We start from the raw sequence: 24,226 nt of genomic DNA, 5'->3' as shown, positions 1-24,226 counted from the left end.
TCTTCTATGGTGGTTAATGTTATAACTGCCCCCTCCGGAGAGGATATTTGAGGTATTACAGATTTGCATAATGGTTCTCTGAGAGCAAGGCAAAGGATCATAAAGGGCTTCATCCTGTCATACAGAAGAAGGTGGCACCCTCTTGATTGGAAGAAGTTGGTAATGATGACCTGCTTACTGGCACATGCTGCTGGCAGCGGGGGTCTGGGCTCACCTCTTTCCTTGTCTGGGCATCCACGTTATGAGCAGAGGTTTGGTCTCCATTACCTTCCTTTTCACCTTCTGTGCTTGGAAGGCCCAATCCCTTTGTAATGGCCAAATTATGGAGGATGCAGCAAGCTACTACACTTCTGGAAACCCTTGCTGGACTATACTGCAGGGCTTCCACTTACCTGTCCAGGCACCAGAAGTGGGACCTGAGAATTTTGATGGTCTGTTCCACAATGATCCTGGAGGTAGCCCCCAAGGCGTCATTGAAGCTGTTTTCGACCTCTATTATGGAATATTGAAAAGGAGCCATCAGCCAAGTCTGAAGCCCGCACCTCTAATCTCCTATCAGCCACCCTGTCACGTTGCTCTGGCTGAGTACTGCAGGTATTTTGGATTTCCTGACAATAACCCCAGGTAGCATGCATTGATATACATAATGAAGTGCCTTAGATCACAAACTACCTGGACGTTCAGGGAATGAAATCCCTTCATATTGATAAGAAAGAAAAAAGAATTTGCATTTACATAGCGCCTTTCATAATGTCAGGAGATCCCAAAGAGCTTCAGTCAATTAAATACTTTTGAAGTGTAGCCACTATTATAATGTAGGAAACTCGGCAGCCAATTTGTGCACAGCAAGGTGCCACAAACAGCAATGAGATGAATGAATTTTTGAATACTGCCATGGGTCCTTTTATGTTCACCTGAGAGGGCAGACAGGGCCTTGGTTTAACGTCTCATTTGAAAGATGGCAACTCCAACAGTGCAGTACTCCCTTATGTGCACAAGTCTGTGGAGTGGGACTTTAACCCACAACCTTCTGACTCAGAGACGTCAGTGCTACCACTGAAGCTATTCTGACATCATATTGATGAGGTAGATGGGGATTTCAGACAGGGCTTTGATAGCTACATGGGTATCATCAGTGGTACCCTGCACTTGTAAGAATCTAGGCATTTTAGGGAGTTGATAGCTCTCTCTGTTTTGCTGGAACTATGTGGAACTGAATAAACTTAAAAGCCTCCCTGAACATATCATCTGTGATGTTTCGAATGCAGCAGTAAAACTGCTGACTGTCCGATGCGACTAATGTCACCAAAGGCTGCCTGGAAGCATCTGAATGTATAAATGTTAAGTACACTTGTTACCCTCACAGCCATAGAAAAGGTAATGCTCCTGATGGAAAGAAGCTGCAAGTCAGGTTCCAATTACTGGCATATCTCTGTCACACGGTCATGGGGAAATCACATACTTCTCAAACACTGCCTATAGGAAAAATTCAGACAGGACCTCTGTGGTCTGTAAACCATGTGGCATAGATATCTATGGATTGGGTGTATGATGCTGCACTCTCCTGGCTTCAAGTCTTTCTTCCATGTCCTCATCATCCTTCTCCTCAAAGCACAGGAACAATGGAATGCTTAGAGGAAAATCCATTACTTCACTATGCACAGCTCCCTTTAAATTCTCTGCAGGTTTCACGAAGTACATTCAAATGCTGCTCTCAGTAATGGAAGTGGCTCCCAGCCAAGAGAGTGTTGCAGAATCGCAATCCTACGTGACTTTTCACTTTCCCTATTTCTTCCTGCCTGTGGGTCAGTAGACAGACTCAACAGCACCACCTTTGTAGTGGTGGTAATTTGCAGAGGTGATAAACGATGGAAATGAAGGGAAATCTTGAGGAGCACTTGGCCATGCTCCCTCCTTCTGATGCAAGCAGTGGGGTGGGCTTCTGGTAGACAGCCCAAGGTCACAGCAGAATCATGGGAGGCAAATCACAGTAGCCATATTTTGGAGTGAGGTTTTGACAGAAGGCCTCTCCACCCCATTTTCTTTGCCAGGCTGCCTCTGCACCGCCGGAAAATGTACACTTTTTCTAAGAAAAGTCCAGGCCACTGTGTGTGTTTGAAAGTTATTTGCAAAGGGTTAGTTTAGTCAATAAAGTTGAAATCTATATTATTTGTCTACTTGAACAGTCAAATAACAGTTCCTACTGTAAATATATAACTATTATATGACTATCACTTATTTGTTACTTGTCTTTTGTTAAAATAAATTTACTTAATCGATTTAAACTTATAACAAATTTTGACGGTACGATGCCCTATTTTCTTATCATAGACAACAGGATAAGTCCAGTTATTAAAAGCAATTAACATACAGGGTTTTCTATTTCAATTTGTTATGCATGTTACCAAAAAACTTATCTCGATCTCAAGGCTAAGATAGAAACTCTTGAAGGTATATGGACTTGGGACTTGCCCAAGACAGTGATTTAAAATATGAGAGTAAAAAGGGTAGAAAAGTCCCAAAAATGTAACATGGGACAGACAGTGTGTGCTTCCTTGAAATGCTTGCCGATATGTTTCCAAACACAGTGATGCACACTATAGGTGAGGTGCCTGTTCTTCTCAGGTATGCTTGATCAGCAAATCTAGACTAATATTGTCATGTCTGACAAATCTTCTGACATTGTTGTAGGAAATAACTGAATTGATGAATGAATGAAAGATACAATTTCACCCAGAACTATTTATTTGGATTTTCAGCTCTTGATGGTCCTGCATCTGAGCCTTTAAAAGGATAACAGTACATTAGTAACATTAAAAAGTTGCTGGATTTAAAATTGGCTTGACAATAGTACAAAAGAAATTAATGATTAAGGGTACACAGAAGAATATCATGATAAATGGACGTAATATGTCGTAGTGGTAGTGAATAGTGGAGTTCCACAGACTTGCTGTTTGTACTATTTGTAAAGGACATGGAGGAGAGTTTTGTGGTAATATGCACAACAGTCACACAAAAAAATTTAAAAATGGATTTCTAAATGTAAAAATTTGGTTTGGCTGATTACCAACAATTCCAGATTAAAGAAGGCAGCTCACTTGATAATATTTTAACAGTTGAGCTTTGAGCCTCTTGCAAAGTAATAATTATTTAACTGTACTCTTTTAACAAACAACCAAATCTTGTTATAAAAGACTCACAAAATAACTTCTATGACTGATGATACACCTGACATTCCAGGGAAACTAATAATGAATCACGGACTGGAACTCACTAAAGTTAAAGTAAGCAAGAAAACAATATTAGAAAAAATAATGGCACTAAAGACTGACAAATCCCCAGGACCTGATGGTTTCCACCCCAGCGTTTTAAAGCTAGTAGGTGAGGAAATTGCAGATGCTTTAGCCATAATCTTCCAAAGTTCTCTCGATTCAGCAATTGTCCCTTTAGATTGGAAAATTGTAAATGTAACTCCATTATTTAAGAAAGGTGAGAGAGAGAAACCAGGAAATTATAGACCTGTTAGTCTAACATCGTTGTGGGGAAGTTATTGGAATCTATAATTAAGGAAAGAGTGACTGATCACTTAGAGAAATTTGAGCTGATTAGAGAGAGCCAACATGGATTTGTAAAGGGTAGGTCATGTCTAACGATCTTCATTGAATTTTTTGACGAAGTAACTAAAGTAGTAGACAGGGGAATGTCTATGGATGTAGTTTATATGGACTTCCAGATGGCATTCAGTAAGGTTCCATGTAAGAGACTGTTAGCTAAAATTAAAGCTCATGGAATTGAAGGTAAATTATTGACCTGGTTAGGAGATTGTTTAGGTGGTAGAATAGAGAGTAGAGAGTAGGGATAATGGGTATGTACTCAAATTGGAAGGAAGTGACTAGTGGTGTCCCACAAGGATCTGTGCTGGGGCCTCAACTATTCACTATATTTACTAAGGACTTAGGTAATACAATAGTGAGCCATATATCCAAGTTTGCCAATGACACAAAGATTGGTGGCATAGTAAGTAGTGTAGTCAAGAACATAAAATTACAAAGAGACATTGATAGATTAAGTGAGTGGGCAAAACTGTGGCAGATGGATTTCAACACAGGTAAGTGTGAGGTCATCCATTTTGGACCAAAAAAGGATAGATCCAAGTATTTTTTAAATGGTGAAAAGTTAGGAACAGTGGTCCAAAGGGATTTAGGGGTCCATGTACACAGATCACTAAAACGTAGTGGTCAGGTACAAAAAGTAATCAAAAAGGCTAATGGAATGTTAGCCTTTATAACTAGAGGGCTAGAATATAAAGGGGAGGAAGTTTTGCTGCAGCAGTACAAAGTCCTGTTTGACCACATCTGGAGTACTGTGTACCGTTCTGGGCACTGCACCTTAGAAAGGATATATTGGCCTTGGAAGGACTGTAGCGCAAATTCACCAGAATGTTACCAGGGCTCCAAGGGTTAAATTATGAGGAGAGATTACATAAACTAGGCTTGTATTCCCTGGAATATAGAAGGTCAAGGAGTGATTTGATTGAGTTTTTTATGATTTTGAAAGGAATTGATAGGGTAGAGAGAAACTTTTGCCGCTGGGGGAGTCTAGGACAGGGGGACATAATCTTAAAATCAAAGTCAGGCCATTCAGGGGAGAAGTTAGGAAACCCTTCTTCACGCAAAGGGTGGTAAAAGTGTGGAACTCTCACCCACAAAAAGCAGTAGATGCTAGCTCAATTAATAATTTTAAACTTGAAATCGATAGATTTTTGCTAGCCAAGGGTATTAAGAGATATGGAGCCAAGGCGGGTGGATGGGGTTAGGATACAGATCAGCCATGATCTCATTGAATGGTGGAACAGGCTCGAGGGGCTGAATGGCCTATTCATGTTCCTACGTTGAAGTTGGAGTTCCTCTACTGACTATAATGGTTGAATCATCCAACTTTATTATTTAAAAAGTTGCAAAATAACAAACTGATAAATTCATCCCACCTCTAAATTCCCTGTGGGCAGGGAAGAAAATAGCTCAAGGGCACACGTCGCCCCCTGATGCACCTGCTCAGGTCAGTCATCATTCAGTAAGGGAAGATGTATTGAAATGACAGGCAAATGAGATAACTATATCCTCCCGCATATTTCCATCTATAAATGCAAGTTGATGATGATGATGATGATGATGGTTTGTGTTGTTTGAATGCTGAAGGAAAGGAACATCTGTCACGCCGAGGTATCCAGCACTCTAAGGTCAGCGGCGGGTCCCAGAATCTTTTTATTATTATGGAGCCTGTACAAGCACTCACAGATTATTACTTTGTACAGGCTGAAGAGGAGGCAGTAGCAAAGCTCCGTCATCAATCTGGTGAGACTCCCACGGCAAAGGCGGAGAGACCATTTCCAAAATGTAAATTACTTCTAGGCTGGAAGATCAGCCAACATCAGGGGCCAGCAGAAGTCCTGAAGTAATGAATTTCCTTATCAAAATCGATATTTCAAATGCGACAATATATTATAAATGTCAGCATTTTAATTGCATGATACATGAAAATGACTATTAACTAAATGGAATTTCAAAGATTCTCTTTTAATTTTCCAGTGACAGCTCGTACGTCCAGGCTGTGTATGAACTGTGCATCCTCTCCAATCAGCGGTTTAGAACTTTTCCATATCACAACAACCTTATCTACTATCTGAGTCCCCATGGATTCCGTTTTCGGAAAGCCTGCAACCTGGCACACCGCCACACTGGTAAGTGTGATGCACTTACCAAATTACTGTGGCACAACTGAACTATGTTAATTAGACAAGGTCACAACATGTAAAGTTGTGAAGATGACCTAGTTTGCCTTAAGGAATATTTTTGATTTTAAACCTAGATGCTTTTAGTGACTGCTTTTGTTCTCATCAAATTGAGGGATGTCAGTAGTGGGAATAAAAATCTTCATCCACTTTTGACCCCCATTATCAGCTGTGATATCTGTAAGATGCTGAGCAGAGGTCCAAAAAATGTGCATTAAAATTAGAAGGCTAATTATCCTTGGCTACTCTCCCTAAAACATTGGCAAGGGAAGGGAAGGGACCTAGGTGAGGAGGTAGTCTACGCACCCTCTTGGCCAGGGAAGAATATAGGGACACATAAAAGCAAAGAGAAAACAAAATAATTAGCTAATGTTTCCTGTGGCATTTGGGCTACTGCATTTATATAGCTTTCAGGACCTCAGGTTGTCCCAAAGCCAATGAAATACTTTTAAAATGAATACTGTTGTAATGTAGGGAAACACCATTGAGGGATAAATATTGGTCAGAATTCACCTACTCTTTTTGCTTAATGTCATGGAATCTTTTACGTTCACCTGAGAGGGCAGATGGGGCCTCTTTTTAACATCTCATTCAAAAGACAGTATCTCCAACAGTGCAGCACTCCCTCACTACTGCATTGAGGTATCAGCCTAGATTATGTGCTCAAGTCTCTGGAGTGGGACTTAAACCCACAACCTTCTGACTCAGAGGCAAGAGTGCCAGCACTGAGCTATAGCTGACACCTTGTAAATGTAGGTGTACTTGAAGAAGATATAAATCAATTGTTAGCGATAACTACAGAACAGTAATTGTTTCTCAAAAAATTAACAGAATTCAAGGTGGATGTCATTGGGCCCTGATGACATACACCTTGGGCTGTAAAAAGAACTCAGAGAGGAGATAGCAGAAGCTTTGGCTACAATTTTTCAATACTCCTTAAAAACGCAAATTGTTCCATGGGACTGGAGAATCGCCAATGCATCACCTTCGTTCAAGAAAGGAGAGAAGAATAAATCGGGTAATTATAGATCAATTAGTCTAATGTCTATTGTGGGCAAATTATCATAGAATCATACAGCACAGAAGGAGGCCATTCAGCCCATGGTGCCTGTGCTGGCTCTTTGATAGAGCTATCCAACTAGTCCCATTCCCCTGCCCTTTCCCCATAGCCCTGCAAATTTTTCATTTTCAAGTATTTATCCAATTCCCTTTTGAAAATTACATTGAAACTGTTTCCATTACTCTTTCAGGCAGCGCATTCTCGATCTTAACAACTTGCGGCGTAAAAACAGTTCTCCTAATCTCCTCTCCGATTCTTTTGCCAATTACCTTAAATCTGTGTCCTCTGGTTACTGACCCTTCTGCCAGTGGAAACAGTTTCTCCTTATTCACTTTATCAAAATCTCTCAGAATTTTGAACACCTCTATTAAATCTCCCCTTAACCTTCTCTGCTCTAAGGAGAACAATCCCATTTTCTGTAGTCCCTCCACATAACTGAAGTCCCTCATCCCTGGCGCCATTCTAGTAAATCTCTTCTGCACCCTCTCTAAGGCCTTCACATCCTTCCTAAAGTGTGGTGCCCAGAATTGAACACAGAATTGAACCAGCTGAGGCCTAGCCAGTGATTTATGAAGGTTTAGCATAACTTCCTTGCTTTTGTACTCTATGCCTCTTATAAAGCCCATGAACCTGTATGCTATTTTAACAGCCTTTTGAACTTGTCCTGCCACCTCCAAAGATTTCTGCATGTGCACCCCAGGTCTCTCTGTTCCTGCATCCCCTTTAAAATTCTACGATTTAGTTTATATTGCCTCTCCTCCTTCTTCCTTCTGAAATGCGCTACAATTTTGAACACCCCTATTAAATCTCCCCTTTTGATGCATCAAAATTGGCACTAAGAGAATGAGAAGAGAAGGTAGGAGAAATTTATATATGTAGAAGAGTGTTGGAACGTAGAATGCTTTGACATAGGGAATAGTTGAGGCAAAGACCATTGCATCCTTTAAGGGAAAAGTGGGTAAATATTTGAAGTGGAGGAAGTTAAAGGTATATGAGCAGAGACTCAGGCAGTGGGATTAGTTTTGGACTGCTCTATTAAAGAGCTGGCATAGAATGGTTGGATCAAATGACCTCCTTTTGTGTTTTTAATCTTCTATGATTCTGTGGAGATTGGGTGTCACAGTTGGTAAACATACTATTATTTCACCTGTATGGTATTGGAATTGTATACTGTTCTTTCATTTTAATCCAGCCCAAAGCTATGAAAGTCTCCTCTCTCTAGTGGCTGTAAGGCTTCATTAAATTTGTGTTGGCTCAACCCAGCATCCAATGGCTGGGCCCATGCCACAAATCTACCCATATATTGATAGGCTCATTCCGTGAGGGTATAAGAGTGACTGGTATGGGTAATGAAATATCGCAGCAGAGTATTCTTCTGAGGTTACTGTTGGGTCACATTATTAGTGTAGGTTACATAGAGCTTTCCAAAGGATATTGATAAGTTGGTGGAGTGGGCAAAAAAAAAGTGCAGCTAGAATTCAATGTCAGTGATGAACTGGATTCTTTTTTCCCCTCAGTCTGGTTCAGTAAACACTGAGTCGAATACACCTTTAAAGTTCAACACAACTTTAATAGCAGGTCTTAGTCTGTAGCTTCGATTCAGACTCCTGAGGGAGTCTGGACGATTCTAACAGAATAAGGAGACAAAGACACATACAGAAATTCATACCTTTATACAGATCAATATGGGTTGGAACATCTTTAACACGAGGGTCAACACCAATCATAAGCCGGGCACAGGTTGGCCATGCTAGGTTACATGATTTCAAGCCAATCACAGGTAGCCCATGGCCTGATCATGCCGCAGTGACAGACACTGATGGATGCATCCTTTCTTCTCACTAGGAATGTGCCTTTTGGTCTTGCTAAGGTGTTACCAATCTTGATTAGCTTGCAACATGGAGACACTCAGACCAGACCCTGAAACACATCAAAGACTCTACATTGATAAGACAATGCAGGCCTGCTGACTACGCAAACATATGGCCCAGCGGTGGGGGGGGGGGCCTTTACCAACCTCGCCTATCAACTTATTAACCCTTTCCTAACCACATTGCTACTTCTGCTATTTTGCCACGTAGGCATTTTAATATTTTACTGGACACTGACCACACAGGGATTCTCATTAGGAAATATGAGATGGTACATTTTGGTAATAAAATAAAAGTAATAATTCTACTTTGAATGGGGGAAGGCTGGGTGATGTGGAAGAGCAAAGGGATTTGGGGTTCAGATTCACAAGACAATATAAACAGCACCTCAAGTGAATAAGGCTATTAAAAAAAAGCTAACGGAATACTAGGTTTTGTGGCAAGTGGTTTAGAATATAAAAGTCGAAAATATGGAATCTTAGCGAAACCTTAATAAGTCCACAGTGCTGTGTACAGGAATACTGTGTGCAGTTTTGGGCTCCACATTAATGGAAGGATAATATTGAGGCAATAAACTGGGTACAGCGTAGATTCAGTAGGGTGCTGCCAGGTATGAGGAAATACAAATATGAAGAAAGACTCAAAAAATTGGGGCTGTTTTTGTTAGAGGAGATTATTGGTGATTTGGTAGAGGTGTTTAAAATTATGAATAATGGGACAGGATAGATAGAAACCAACTGTTTCCATTAGTTGAGGGGTCTAGAATGAGGATACATAGATACAAGATTAAATGTAAGAGATTTAGGACAGAGAGCAAGAGAAACCTTTTTTACAGAGTGTTGTGAGGCTGTGGAATGCACTACTGGAATTAATGATTGAACAGACACCATGTCAATATTTAAGAATAGGTCAGATAAGTGATTGAAAGACATGGTGATAAAGGGCGTGCACATGAGATTAAGACAGCTATTCGTGCGGAGGGTAAAAATTAACATAGATTGGTTGGGTCGAATGCCCTGTTTCCATGTTGTAAGTTCTTTGTAATTCTATGTGATTTACTCTGCTTCTAACTTTGCAATCCTTGACCTGAGAGTACTTGATGTTGACACTGTAGTGTATGAAATACACTTGTCCTGTTCCCCAGCATCAACATTCCTCACTTTGATGCACGCATAATTTTCCGAACTAATTAAAAGAAATATTTAAAAAGGACAGAAAACAAAAAATCAGAAACATTTCTGCGAAGAGTTATTGCTTTCCTGGACTAGTGAAATCAGCAAGCATGCATAGAATAATAATATAGTTTGTATGTACGTTAAGTCCCAATGAGGCTTTCTGTCTGATAGAGGAAGTGATACGTCAGAGGAAGGAGGCACTGAAAAATGAAAAGGAATTGGAAAAAATCAAGGACAAGAGATACCTAGACTTCTTGGATATTCTGCTTTGTGCAAGGGTAAGTGTCTATATGTAGTAATAGTTAATTGTCCTAATTAACCATTTTGTAGATGGTTTCCTACTGTTTTTAATTAACTTTTGTAATGAAATCTGCAGTAGTTTCAACTTCACCCTGTACTAACGATGAAGCATATCTCAGGAATGCTCCTACCAACGATATCAGGGCATTGATGTCAGCACGCAGGATCTGATTAAAACTAGCTTCAGTGCACTTGGAGACAGACTCTAGATAACCATGAATGAAAGATTCACTGACCTCATAGTAGTACAGTGAACAGAGTGGTGGTTGCAGTGAGGCCTTGGCCTCCAGTAAGGGCTGGAAGCACAGGTTTGTGGCTCTCAACTCACCACCAGTCCAATGCCTGCAGCTGCCTCTTAATAGGAGATCGGAGAAGCTGCCAGAAGCAAACAAGCCCCCACACATAGCTAGCCCTGGACAGTCTATTCCTAGCATCTGAGGTAATCAGCCAGCTGAATCATATTGGGTTACAGCAAACATAGGAGGAAACCTCCATACCTACTCCTTGAAGTAATGGATCACAATGATCCAACTGTGGCTAACTAGAGAAGTTAAGGATAGTATTAGATTAAAAGAAGAGGTTTATAATGTTGACAAAAAGAGTAGTAAGCCTGAGGATTGGGAGAGTTTTAGAAATCAGCAAAGGATCACCAAGAAATTGATAAAGAGGGAGAAAATTAAATAAGAGTAAACTAGCAAGAAATATAAAAACAGATTGTAAGAGCTTCTACAAGTATGTAAAAAGGAAGAGATTAGTGAAAGTAAACGTGGGTCCCTTAGAGGCAGAGACAGGAGAAATTAGAATGGGGAATAAGGAAATGGCAGCGATGTTACCCAAATATTTTGTATTTGTCTTCACTGTAGAAGACACAAAACATACCGGAAATAATGGGGAACCACGGGTCTAATGAGAGTGAAGAACTTAAAGTAGTTAAGATTAGTAAAGAAAAAAGTACTGGAGAAATTAATGGGACAAAAAGCTGACAAATCCCCTGGACCTCATGGCCTACATCCTCGGATTTTAAAAGAGGTGGCTGCAGAGATAGTGGATGCATTGGTTTTGATCTTCCAGAGTTGCCAAAATTCTAAAACGGTCCCCGTGGATTGGAAAGTGGCAAATGTGACCCCACTATTCAAGAAAGGAGTGAGAGAGAAAACAAGGAATTAGAGGTGACATCAGTAGTAGGGAAAATGTTAGAATCTCTTATTAAGGACGTAATAACAAGGCACTTAGAAAATCATAATATGATTAGGCAGAGTCAACACGGTTTTATGAAAGGGAAATCGTGTTTGACAAATCTATTAGAGTTTTTTGAGGATGTAACTAGCAGGGTAGATAAGGGGGAACCAGTGGGTGTAGTATATTTGGATTTTCAAAAGGCATTCGATAAGGTGCCACACAAGAGGTTGTTATGCAAGATTAGGGCTTATGAGATTGAGGGTAATATATAAGCATGGGTTGAGGATTGGTTAACGGACAGAAAACAGAGAGTAGGAATAAACGGGTCATTTTCAGATTGGCAGGTTGTAAACTTGTGGAGTGCCACAAGGTTGAGTGCTTGGGCCTCAGCTGTTTACAACATATATCAATGACTTAGATGAGGGGACCGAGTACAATGTATTCAAGTTTGCTAATGATACAAAGCTAGGTGGGAAAGTAAGCTGTAAGGAGGACACAAAGAGGCTGCAAAGGGATATAGACAGTTTAGGTGAGTGGGCAAGAAGGTGGCAGGTGGAGTATAATGTGGGGAAATGTGAAATTATCCACTTTGGTAGGAAGGATAGAAAAGTAGAATATTTTTTAAAAGGTGAGAGACTAAGAAATGTTGGCGTTCAGAGAGATTTGGGTGTCCTTGTACACGAATCGCAGAAAGTTAACATGCAGATACAGCAAGCAATTAGGAAGGCAAATGGTATGTTAGCCTTTATTGCAAGGGGGTTGGAGTACAAGAGTAAAGAGGTCTTGCTGCAATTATATAGGGCTCTGATGAGACCACACCTGGAGTACTGTGTACAGCTTTGGTCTCCTTACCTAAGGAGTTGGAAAGATTATCTGTAATCACCAGGCATTGTTCTCTGACTATAAATGCGGTAACCTTCAAGGAATCCCACACTTCACCTGACGAAGGAGAAAGCCTCCGAAAGCTTGTGATTTTCAAACAAAACTGTTGGACTATAACCTGGTGTTGTAAGATTCCTTACATTTGTCAACCCCAGTCCATCACCGGCATCTCCACATCATACCTAAGGAAGGATATACTTGCCTGAGGGGGGTGCAACGAAGGTTCACTAGATTGATACCTGGGATGAGAGGGTTATCCTATGAGGAGAGATTAAGTAGAATGGGCCTATGTTCTCTGGAATTTAGAAGAATGAGAAGTGATCTCATTGAAATGTATTAAATTCTTAGAGGGCTTGACAGGGTAGATGCTGAAAGGCTGTTTCCCCTGGCTGGCGAGTCTAGAACTAGGTGTCATAGTTTCAAGATAAGGGGTCGGCCATTTAGGACCAAGATGAGGAAAAATTTCTTCACTCAGAGGGTTGTGAATCTTTGGAATTCTCTACCCCAGAGGGCTGTGGATGCTCAGTTGTTGAGTGTATTCAAGACTGAGATCGATGGATATTTGGACACTAAGGGATTCAAGGGATATGGGGATAGGGTGGGTAAGTGGAGTTGAGGTAGAAGATCAGCCATGATCTTATTGAATGGCGGAGCCGGCTCAAGGGGCCTATTCCTGCTCCTATTTCTTATGTTCTTAGTTCTTATAGGAGTAGAAATATGCTACATTTGTTCATGTCCTACAACAGGTATGTACATCATGTTTAACCACCTGTTACACTTCACTATTATTTTTAATAAATGCTCAGCACATCAACCTTTAATTTTACCCTAGTGGGGATGGATTTTACATCCAACAGAGTCATCCCAGCTGGCACGATTTGGGAATACTGGGGCCAAGAATGTTGGAAATTCTAACTTTATCAGCTCCCCACTGGATTTCCATGATATACTATTTTATGGCTGGTTTTTGGACAATTTAATGATAATGTGATGCAATGTCACATGTTTTATGAATGAATCATACTGTGCTTATCCAGCTCATATAAAATGGGCATTAATGACCATTCACATACTGCTCTTTCAGGAAGCAGTTTCTTAAAGCTGGACTGCTGGAATTTTCATTCTTGCAACCAAAATTGTGAAAATGGGTATAGCATTGAATGTTTCTGACGATCCGGATTCTTTCCCCTCAGTCTGGTTCAGTAATAACTGAAGTCGAATACATTTTAAAGTCCAACACATCTTTAATAGCAGGGTTCTTAGTCTGCAGCATTGATTTGGACTCCTGATAGAGTCCCTCTATGCTGGCAGAGCAAGAACAAAAACATACAGAAATCCACACGTTTTTATACAAATCAATAGGGTTGGAACATACTTAACGAGGGTCAACACCAATCATAAGCCGGGCATAGGTTGCCATGCGAGGTTACATTATTTCCGGCCAATCATAAATCGTCCATGTGCTGATCATGCTGCTGTTAGACATCAAAGGGGATAACTTCCTCACTTTCCAACTTGGAATGTTCTTCCCTGTTCCTTCTGTTCCTTATCTCCCAACCTGGAATGTCTTTCAACTTTGGCTAAGCTCGTTACCTATATTGATCTGCCATAAACATGGAGACATTCAGACCAGTCCTTGACTCACATCAAAGACCTATCATTGATAAGACAATGCAGGCCTGCTGACTAAGCAAACATATGGCCCAGCAGGAGGGCCAGGCCACTTGTATCAATCTCAGTTACTAACTAATTAACCCTTTCTAACCATTTTGCATTCTGCTTCTTTGCCACGTAGGCATTTTAATATTTTACTGAAAACTGACCACGTAGGGATTCTCATTCCCCCCTTTTATCATTTCATGATAACCAATTATTACGGTGCTCACTGGTTCTGCAGTGCAGCAACATTTAAGTAAGCAATAAACTATAAGAATTATAACAATGAATATGACTAGCCCTTGAACTAGAGAAGTCCCAATAGAACACAGACATGTTTCATCAATACGCCTTTGTACTCTTATCTGTTCTCAGGAACAGACTCCTTCTAAACATCTCTCAAGTAAGCTGCGAATGTCCTTGGTCAGCTAAACCTATTCATGTTAGTTTGAAAAGGCTAACATAGTCACATATCTCATGGTGCTTTATATTTTGTTTCCAGCCTAACTAGACTGAATGGTACCTTTCAGACCATTTTACACCTGTGAATTGGTGCCCTCCCCATTATATCCCTTAATCCAAATTCTCCCTACAATATCCCGTTAGATGCTGTACCTCATCTTAACCAGGTTCCCTTCGTGTTGGCTACCAGTCCGGGTGGAAGAGAGGCAGAGCATCTGATAATCCTATCAAACTATAATTGTCTTCCCTTTTACATGCACCTTACCCCAGCGGGTGCTACTCCCGGTACCATTAAGATGTGTTCTTAGTTGAAACCACAGAGACAATGGGGACATTCTCACCCAGGCTCTGTTTTACTATCTTTGCCAAACCCTTCATCCTCTGCTTACATTTATTACATGCAATGAAAATCAAGAAGCACATTACAACAAACTGCACTACGACTAATACATATGAAACTAATCTAATCCAAAGATGGATCTGTATATTCAGTCCCAAATTCCAGAGGTCATTTCACCAGGTGGTGACTTTAATTTGGTCAATGTCATGCTTAATGTTGTTATTGTCCTGTTGTAGGTTATAATAAACCTTCTGGGAGAGGCGTATCTCCATTCGCAATGCTTCCAAGTATTTAGGCAACAGGGGTGTCAGATACCCAAATGTGTCCTGATATGCTTTTAAGTCCTTTCTGACATTCTCAGAAACTTGTAAGGTGGTGAGGTTATGCCGATGTATCTCTACCAGTTCCTCGGGTCCAATCCGAACCAGGACTTCAGAAATGGAGTAGAATTCTGGACTTAAAATATCACAAGTTAGATTGGCATATTTAAACGTTTTCAAATTAGTTGTAACACAATATTCGCCCTCTCCGGCATATACCACTTAAGTGGGTTTTAGATCCACCTCTAGGGCCTCCATGGTACAGTTAATATCCCGATTGGTACCGGTATTATTAAACCCACACTGTGCTTCTAGGCTGTGTCCAACACTATGTGGACACACAGTGACAGCATGTCTGGTAACACATCCCTTTAATTTTGTTCCAGCCAATCAGCTTAAATCTACATCCTCTAGTTCTTGAACCCTCTGCTAGAGGAAACAGGTACTTCCGGTCTACTTTATCTGGGCCCCTCATAATCTTGTAATTTTGTATCCATCGTGCGGATATCTTCTAAATATTGTTTCTCCCAATTTTATTGTTAACTGATGGGAACCTAACCCTGAATTTTGGAAATCCAAATTACTGTGTCCCTCTTTACTTTAATTTCAGTCCTTTTGATTGATACCAGTGTTTCCTGACTGTTTCATTAATTAGTTGGTTTCTCTATGGACCATGTGTCAGTGCCTTGTTTAAAAGGATTTCTCACTCGCCTGGACCACATTAACCATTCTCCTGTTGTGCTGTTGTCAAGTAACTGAGCCTGTCTGAGACTCATTCTTCACTGTATCTTCTTCATGTATCTCCGCATACTAGCAGCATCTCATAGGAATGAGCTTAGTGTTCTTGGATATTAACTTTCTGCTGGCCAGTCTCTTCTTCCTCATGGTATTTCCGAACATTTATATCCAATCATCAGGAACTTAAACCCTGACTACCCTCAGTGATATTAACCACTGACCTACCGCTTACAAGTTATCCCCTCAGTGATATTAACCACTGACCTACCTGCTATTTCTGTGTATTCGCCAGACTGACCTGAATCTTGTAAGGACGCACACGAGTGTTAGCGATTGGACGATTCGTCGTCAGACTGACGGATTGGAGGAAAACCGACGTAGTAAATTAAGACTACTTACATCGGGGCGCCATTTCCTTCCTCCGTGTCTGAGAAAATCCGCCTCTTACTCCGCGAACTCTCGGTGAACGACCGTTAAGATCCCACCGCTGCCACCAAATGACGATCCGGATTCTTTCCCCTCAGTCTGGTTCAGTAATAACTGAAGTCGAATACATTTTAAAGTCCAACACATCTTTAATAGCAGGGTTCTTAGTCTGCAGCATTGATTTGGACTCCTGATAGAGTCCCTCTATGCTGGCAGAGCAAGAACAAAAACATACAGAAATCCACACGTTTTTATACAAATCAATAGGGTTGGAACATACTTAACGAGGGTCAACACCAATCATAAGCCGGGCATAGGTTGCCATGCGAGGTTACATTATTTCCGGCCAATCATAAATCGTCCATGTGCTGATCATGCTGCTGTTAGACATCAAAGGGGATAACTTCCTCACTTTCCAACTTGGAATGTTCTTCCCCGTTCCTTCTGTTCCTTATCTCCCAACCTGGAATGTCTTTCAACTTTGGCTAAGCTCGTTACCTATATTGATCTGCCATAAACATGGAGACATTCAGACCAGTCCTTGACTCACATCAAAGACCTATCATTGATAAGACAATGCAGGCCTGCTGACTAAGCAAACATATGGCCCAGCAGGAGGGCCAGGCCACTTGTATCAATCTCAGTTACTAACTAATTAACCCTTTCTAACCATTTTGCATTCTGCTTCTTTGCCACGTAGGCATTTTAATATTTTACTGAAAACTGACCACGTAGGGATTCTCATCTCTAACCCTGCAATTTTTGGAGATGAAGAAGAAAATGAATAAAGGGGTGTCAAGAAGTTGCGCCTGAACCAGAAACATTACTCCTTTGCTCACACTTATCCACTGAGGTACGTTTACAGATCCAAGTGTAGCAAACTTGGATGGTTAGACAAAAATGCCTTTACAGTCTAAAGTTTACCAGCGAGTCAGTAGTGGAGTTGTGCCAACTAGTGCAAGTTGATCTGAAGAGAGCTTCACAACAAAGCCGATATTTATAGCAGCAATCAAGGTCACAATCGTCCTCAATTTAGAATCATAGAATGTTACAGCATATAAATAGACCATTCGGATACTCAAGTCTGCACCGGTGCATGAGCTGTCCTGTTGAAACCTACTCTCCTGCTTAACTCCTGATACTCTTTAATATTGCAAGCAACTGTCTAATTCCCCTTTAAAAGTATTTATGGACATCAATAATGGTTTTTGACAGAGAATTCCACATTCTAGCCACCATCTGTATAAATAATTTTTCTTAACCTCCCTTTTAGTTCTTTTTGGATTACCTTACATTTCGAAGACCTGAAACATTAACTCTGTTTCTTTCTCACAGATGCTGCCTGACTTGCTGAGCTTCTCCAGCATTTTCTGTTTTTATTCCATCACTCTTTACCCTAATGTAATCTTTCATTATTTTGAAGGCCTCTATCAGATCACCCCTTTACCTTCCCAGCTCCAGTGAAAAATGCCATAACGTCTCCGGTCTCTCTTCATCAGTGTAATTCCTCATCTCTTTTATCTGCTGAGTGAATCTATGCTGCAGATTTGCCATTACTTTCATATCCTTCCTATAGTGTGGTGCCTAAAGCTGCGTGCTAACTAACTTCTAAACCTCTGAGTAATTCATAGGGGACATCTGCATTATTAGTCAATCCACAGTGCAGAGAGGCATTAAGCAAGTCACTGATGCTCTCTTAACCTGAGCAAACAGCTTCATTACTTTCCTCATGAAAAAAAAACAACAGCAGAATGACAGGATGCAAATCTTATGATCCCAAAATCCATTGCACCTATGCAGACATTTGAATTCCTGAACACAGGACTGTGGCTTTTATTAAACACAAGGGCTTTCACTTTCCAGGTGGTCAGTGACCAACAGGACAAGATCATGCAGGTCAGTGCCTCCTTCCCAGGAAGCAATCATGATTATTTTATTTTAGGCGCTCCTCAGTACCTGGTTTAATTAAAGAAGAAGGAAAACTTGAAGGATGGCTCCTAAGAGACTAAAGCTGCTCTCTCAAGCTCTTGGGCAGTGACACCCTTGCAAGACGCATGGTCAGAAAATGAATTCAGATTGTAGGGTTTTTGCTCTTTAGTGTAATCAGAGGTAAGATCAACCAAGGCTTTAAACTTTTTTAACAATTGGTTTTATTAACATTAAAATACAACAAGTTTTACAGATAGTGATTCATACAACCTTAATTAGAATTACAATTCGAAACTCAGAATGACCAATTCTTCTGTGTCAAGACACTGAGAGGTTAATTCTCCATTGACATACTGCGTGGTGTTCTTCTCGTTAGTCTCTGGTTTGTCTTCGTGTTCTCCTTCCTTCACTTTAGAATGGCTGCTCTTATACCATTCTCGCTGACAAAAACAAGTTTTCAATAACTTTCCTCTCTCAATTTCCCATGGTTATACAGACTGATGCTACTAAAACAACACCTGGTATTTATGACGGCTTCCCAGTCTTTCAAGGCTTCCTTATCTGTAGTCTTCCAGGCAATCTGAATAATACTTTTTGAATTTGGCCAACCTCCCTAGCATGCTGCCAATTTAACAGTTCCTTTATTGGATTAATGCTTTTAACCAAATTCAGCTCCTTTAGCAAGTAATTAATCCAGGGTTTCTAGCGCATTTTTTTAGTTTCCATAAAACTGATATTTTGGTCTTATGTTGAAAAGTCCAAAATCCTTCAAGATTTAGTGAGGGCCATGCTTCTACTGGGGTGATCACAGAACAGATTATTGGTATCTTGATGCAACGCTTTAGTTGCCTGGACAGATCAGAGATTGTCTTGCAGTACAACACCACCAAGGACTCCAAGATCATAGTTGTCTGGTGTATGCTCCACACTTTGCCTTCAAAAAAGATCTAACCATCAAAGATGTGGGTCATCAGCATCCAAAATTAAAAGACAATACTGACTATAGACCAGAGAATGTCACCGCTGAAATGCCTTTTCATCCAGAAAGTCCAGTGCATGAGGCTGCAGATGAGGCACCCGAGCCACCCAAATCTAAAACACTTCTGTGGGCATATGTATGATACAATTGCCCAATAAACCATTCCCAACATTGTCCTCTGCACTAGCTCAACTACCAAGGCAGCCTAGCCTTGGATTTGCTTCTACTTCATTTTACACCAGTAGAAAAACAGCAGAGAAACATTCTGGGCAAAGTTGAAATAATGTGCAAACACCATGGCACACAGTATATTGGCATACAAGTAATATTTTAAGGGGTTTTGCTCCTCTTCTATGTTTATAGGAGTCTCCCAAAAACCAGCTGAAGCTTCTAGTGCCACTGAAGAAGTCAGCAACTCAGAACACCCTGCTTTGCTCACTCTCGCTGTCAAAAACACCAGCATAGATACATCCACCCCAGGGAAATTAGTTAGTGAGCTTGGAAAGGAGCACAAGGTGAAGTACTGAGCATAAAGCATGTGCCGTGGTGTTGTGCTGGAGTGTATACCTGGGTGCCAGTGAATGAATGAGAGAAGAAAGTATTAGACCCTAAATGGGGTAGGCCCCTGGCTTCATCTTGCTCCATGCTCTCTATGCTGTCAATCCCAAGGTGGCTGCTATGAAGGCACTCAAGGGCTTATAGTTGCATGCCCCACCTCCAGTTCAGATCTGTTCCCTTCTATCAGGTGAGAACACATTTTTTTTATTCGTTCATGGGATGTGGGCGTCACTGGCAAGGCCGGCATTTATTGCCCATCCCTAATTGCCCTTGAGAAGGTGGTGGTGAGCCACCTTCTTGAACCGCTGCAGTCCGAATGTGAAGGTTCTCCCACAGTGCTGTTAGGAAGGGAGTTCCAGGATTTTGACCCAGCGACGATGAAGGAACGGTGATATATTTCCAAGTCGGGCTGGTGTGTGACTTGGAGGGGAATGTGCAGGTGGTGTTGTTCCCATGTGCCTGCTGCCCTTGTCCTTTTAGGTGGTAGAGGTCACGGGTTTGGGAGGTGCTGTCGAAGAAGCCTTGGCGAGTTGCTGCAGTGCATCCTGTGGATGGTACACACTGCAGCCACAGTGTGCCAGTGGTGAAGGGGGTGAATGTTTAGGGTGGTGGATGGGGTGCCAATCAAGCGGGCTGCTTTGTCCTGGATGGTGTCGAGCTTCTTGAATATTGTTGGAGCTGCACTCATCCAGGCAAGTGGAGAGTATTCCATCACACTCCTGACTTGTGCCTTGTAGATGGTGGAAAGGCTTTGGGGAGTCAGGAGGTGAGTCACTCACCGCAGAATACCCAGCCTCTGACCTGCTCTTGTAACCACAGTATTTATATGGCTGGTCCAGTTAAGTTTCTGGTCAATGGTGATCCCCAGGATGTTGATGGTGGGGGATTCGGCGATGGTAATGCCGTTGAATGTCAAGGGGAGGTGGTCAGACTCTCTCTTGTTGGAGATGGTCATTGCTTGGCACTTGTCTGGTGCGAATGTTACTTGCCACTTATCAGCCCAAGCCTGGATGCTGTCCAGGTCTTGCTGCATGCGGGCCCGGACAGCTTCATTATCTGAGGGGTTGCGAATGGAACTGAACACTGTGCAATCATCAGCAAACATCCACATTTCTGACCTTCTGATGGAGGGAAGGTCATTGATGAAGCAGCTGAAGATGGTTGGGCCTTGGACACTGCCCTGAGGAAGTCCTGCAGCAATGTCCTGGGGCTGAGATGATTGGCCTCCAACAACCACTACCATCTTCCTTTGAGCTAGGTATGACTCCAGCCAATGGAGAGTTTTCCCCCTGATTCCCATTGACTTCAGTTTTACTAGGGCTCCTTGGTGCCAAACTCGTTCAAATGCTGCCTTGATGTCAAGGGCAGTCACTCTCACCTCACCTTTGGAATTTAGCTCTTTTGTCTGTGTTTGGACCAAGGCTGTAATGAGGTCTGGAGCCGAATGGTCCTGGCGGAACCCAAACTGAGCATCGGTGAGCAGGTTATTGGTGAGTAAGTGCTGTTTGATAGCACTGTCGATGACACCTTCCATCACTTTGCTGATGATTGAGAGTAGACTGATGGAGCGGTAATTGGCCGGATTGGATTTGTCCTGCTTTTTGTGGACAGGACATACCTGGGAAATTTTCCACATTGTCGGGTAGATGCCAGTGTTGTAGCTGTACTGGAACAGTTTGGCTAGAGGCACGGCTAGTTCTGGAGCACAAGTCTTCAGCACTACAGCTGGGATGCTGTCGGGGCCCAAAGTCTTTGCTGTATCCAGTGCACTCAGCCGTTTCTTGATATCATGTGGAGTGAATGGAGTTGGCTGAAGACTGGCTTCTATGATGGTGGGGACATCGGGAGGAGGCCGAGATGGATCATCCACTTGGCATTTCTGGCTGAAGATGGTTGCAAACACTTAAGCCTTGTCTTTTGCAATCACGTGCTGGACTCCGCCATCATTGAGGATACCTAGAGTACTGCGTACAGTTTTGTTCCCCTTATTTAAGGAAGGATATACTTGCATTGGAGGCGGTTCAGAGAAGGTTCACTAGGTTGATTCCGGGTATGGAAGGGTTGTCTGATGAGGAAAAATTGAGCAGGTTGGGCCTATAATCACTGGAATTTAGAAGAATGAGAGGAGATTTTATTGAAATGTATAAGATTCTGAGGGTGCTTGACAGGATAAATACTGAGAGGATGTTTCCCCTCAAAGGGGAATCTAGAACTAGGGGGCATAGTCTGAGAATAAGGGGTCACCCATTTAAGACGGAGATGAGGAGAAATTTCAGGTTGTGAACCTTTGGAATTCTTTGCCCCAAAGAGCGGTGGAGGCGGAGTCAATGAATATATTCAAGGCTGAGTTAGACAAAATTTTGATCAGCAAGGGAGTCAAAGGATATGGGGAACAGACGGGAAAGTGGAGTTGAGGTAAAAATCAGATCAGCCATGATCTCATTGAATGGCGGAGCAGACTCATAGGGCCAAATGGCCTACTCCTATCTCTTATGTTCTTATGTGAAACATTCTCCTGCAAGCAGAGTAGTATTGAAATAAAGAAGTATTGCAACGTTGGTAGTGCTTGGAGCACATAAAGACCTGAAAATGGGGTTTCTGCAGCACAGTGTTAGTTTGCCAAGAATTTCAGTACAAGTTGCAGCTCAAATTTGTGCCTTGTAGCTTTTAAGGAAGACTGATTTCTTTGCATGCAACAGCAATGAATGTGTAACAAGCTATGAGGAAACATTTTTTTGACATGCCAACTTCACCCATATACTTTGTGTAAGTTACTGGTGGACAGCCTTACATTGGCTAATTCTTCTGATTCAAAAACTTTTTCCTAATATGTGCCACTGCCCTTACATGCTGTGCAATCTCCTGCCAGGCATTTTAGACTGCTCTCTCAATGGGAGGAAGCCCTAGAATGCTAAACAGGGCAACTCTCCTTTCTCCTTTTTGTTGCATGAGCATCTTGACTATTGGATCTGTAAACATGGGTGTTCTTTCTTGGTGCTGCTCTTATATCAATATGTGGAGATACTTATATCAATACACAAAGAACAACAACTCTGCTTAATTTTTTGACTGATAATAGCTTCCTTATCTTTCAAAGAACAGTACACGGGCAGAACCTAATCTTACTTAATGGGAATAGTAGTGATGGGGGCTGGGGGGAGGAGATTCATTTCAGAGGGTGAATATTTGACATGCTGTCTAATACTGGAAATCATTCAGACTGTGATAAGGCTAAGAAAATCATCAATGATCATTCACTCCTGAGTAAAGTGTAACATATGAATCAGTCATATTTCAATGGATTGCACAAAAGAAGAATTAATCTGGAAATGCTTTATAAATACTTGAAGGGGAAACATTTGTAGGTCAATGGGGAAAGAGCAGGGGAATTGGACTAATTGGATAGTTCTTTCAAAGAGCCAGCACAGACATAATGGGCTGAATGATCTCCTTCTGTGCTGTATCATTCTATGATTCTATGATGGACTGATGCTGCCCTTTAACTAGCTGTACCAATGCCAGATATCCTACTCCTGAATCTGCGAGCACCAAGTGGATTACCTACCAGGTGATCGCAATAAATAACCCAGAAAAAATTCACCTTAGCCGGCCATGTGCTACTCAGACAGGTGCAAAGTCTTTAGTGTAATGTTCTAGCCATAACCATGCACATTGTGGAAAATGTACCTCATTATTAACTTTTGAAATTAAACAGTCCCACATAAACAAGTTCAGTTAAAAAAAAATCCAATGCAATATAAAAGCAGGCCTCGAAAAAAGACTATTCAATCAGAACCTGGTGAAACCGTGCTTTTTTCTCCAAAGGTTGCTGAGCTTCTGATAGCTTTCAATTATCATCCTGTACCTCTTCTCCTTCCTGTGCAACACTGATGTTCTTCTTCCACAAACGAGTATATGCATCTTTCAATGGCAATGTTATGCAGCATGTAGCACACCACTGCCATTCTGCCAGTTCTCTCTGAGACAATTTATAGAGCACTGTAGTGCGGTCCATACATACAAACCATTGCTTGAGCATATCAAATGTCTGCTTGATCAGGCTTGTGTCTCTCAAATATGCATCATTGTATGCTGTTTACCAGGGTTACAAGGAGTTGTGCAGCAGTGTCTTGGTATGGTAACCCATTTTTTGAAGAAGGCAGCTACCAAACTTCTATTACCCTGGAATAACTGAGGAACCCATCTATGCAACTTGTCTTCACTCTGGAATATTGGGAATCCCATAACACCCTTAAGATATGGACATTGTGGACATTTCCTGGAAATCATGCATTCACTTGTGTAATAATTTGGTGATAGTCAGAGACCATTTGGATATTTGTTGAATAGTATCCTTTTCCGTTAATGAATACAATGGGATGTCACACACGCGCTTCGAGTGATCATATGGGTAAGTTGCGGTAATGTCCGTTGGAAATGCTATAGACATTGATGGCACACAAGTGGGAAGGAATAAATGTTTCTTCTCACCTATAGTCTCACTGGAGACCTCTTAATTTTAAACCTGTGTCTAAAGAAGTCTAAAATCCAAGTTATATA

At 41.5% G+C, this 24,226-nt stretch overlaps 1 protein-coding gene across 1 annotated transcript in view; it reads left to right on the top strand.

Moving 5' to 3' along the window:
• The window catches only part of cyp4t8 (cytochrome P450, family 4, subfamily T, polypeptide 8), a 70,757-nt gene that overhangs the window by 31,047 nt on the left and 15,484 nt on the right, over positions 1 to 24,226 (top strand). Inside the window, exons 6-7 of the mRNA XM_067990323.1 lie at positions 5,589 to 5,740; positions 10,069 to 10,175. Coding sequence (XP_067846424.1) covers positions 5,589 to 5,740; positions 10,069 to 10,175 — 259 coding nt within the window. The remainder of the gene's footprint in view (positions 1 to 5,588; positions 5,741 to 10,068; positions 10,176 to 24,226) is intronic.

The sequence above is a fragment of the Heptranchias perlo genome, chromosome 9, assembly GCF_035084215.1.
Source record: "Heptranchias perlo isolate sHepPer1 chromosome 9, sHepPer1.hap1, whole genome shotgun sequence".
In the NCBI taxonomy this organism is placed as follows: domain Eukaryota; kingdom Metazoa; phylum Chordata; class Chondrichthyes; order Hexanchiformes; family Hexanchidae; genus Heptranchias; species Heptranchias perlo.
Note: the sequence above shows the minus strand (reverse complement) of the source record. Positions and strands in the feature narration are given on the sequence as shown.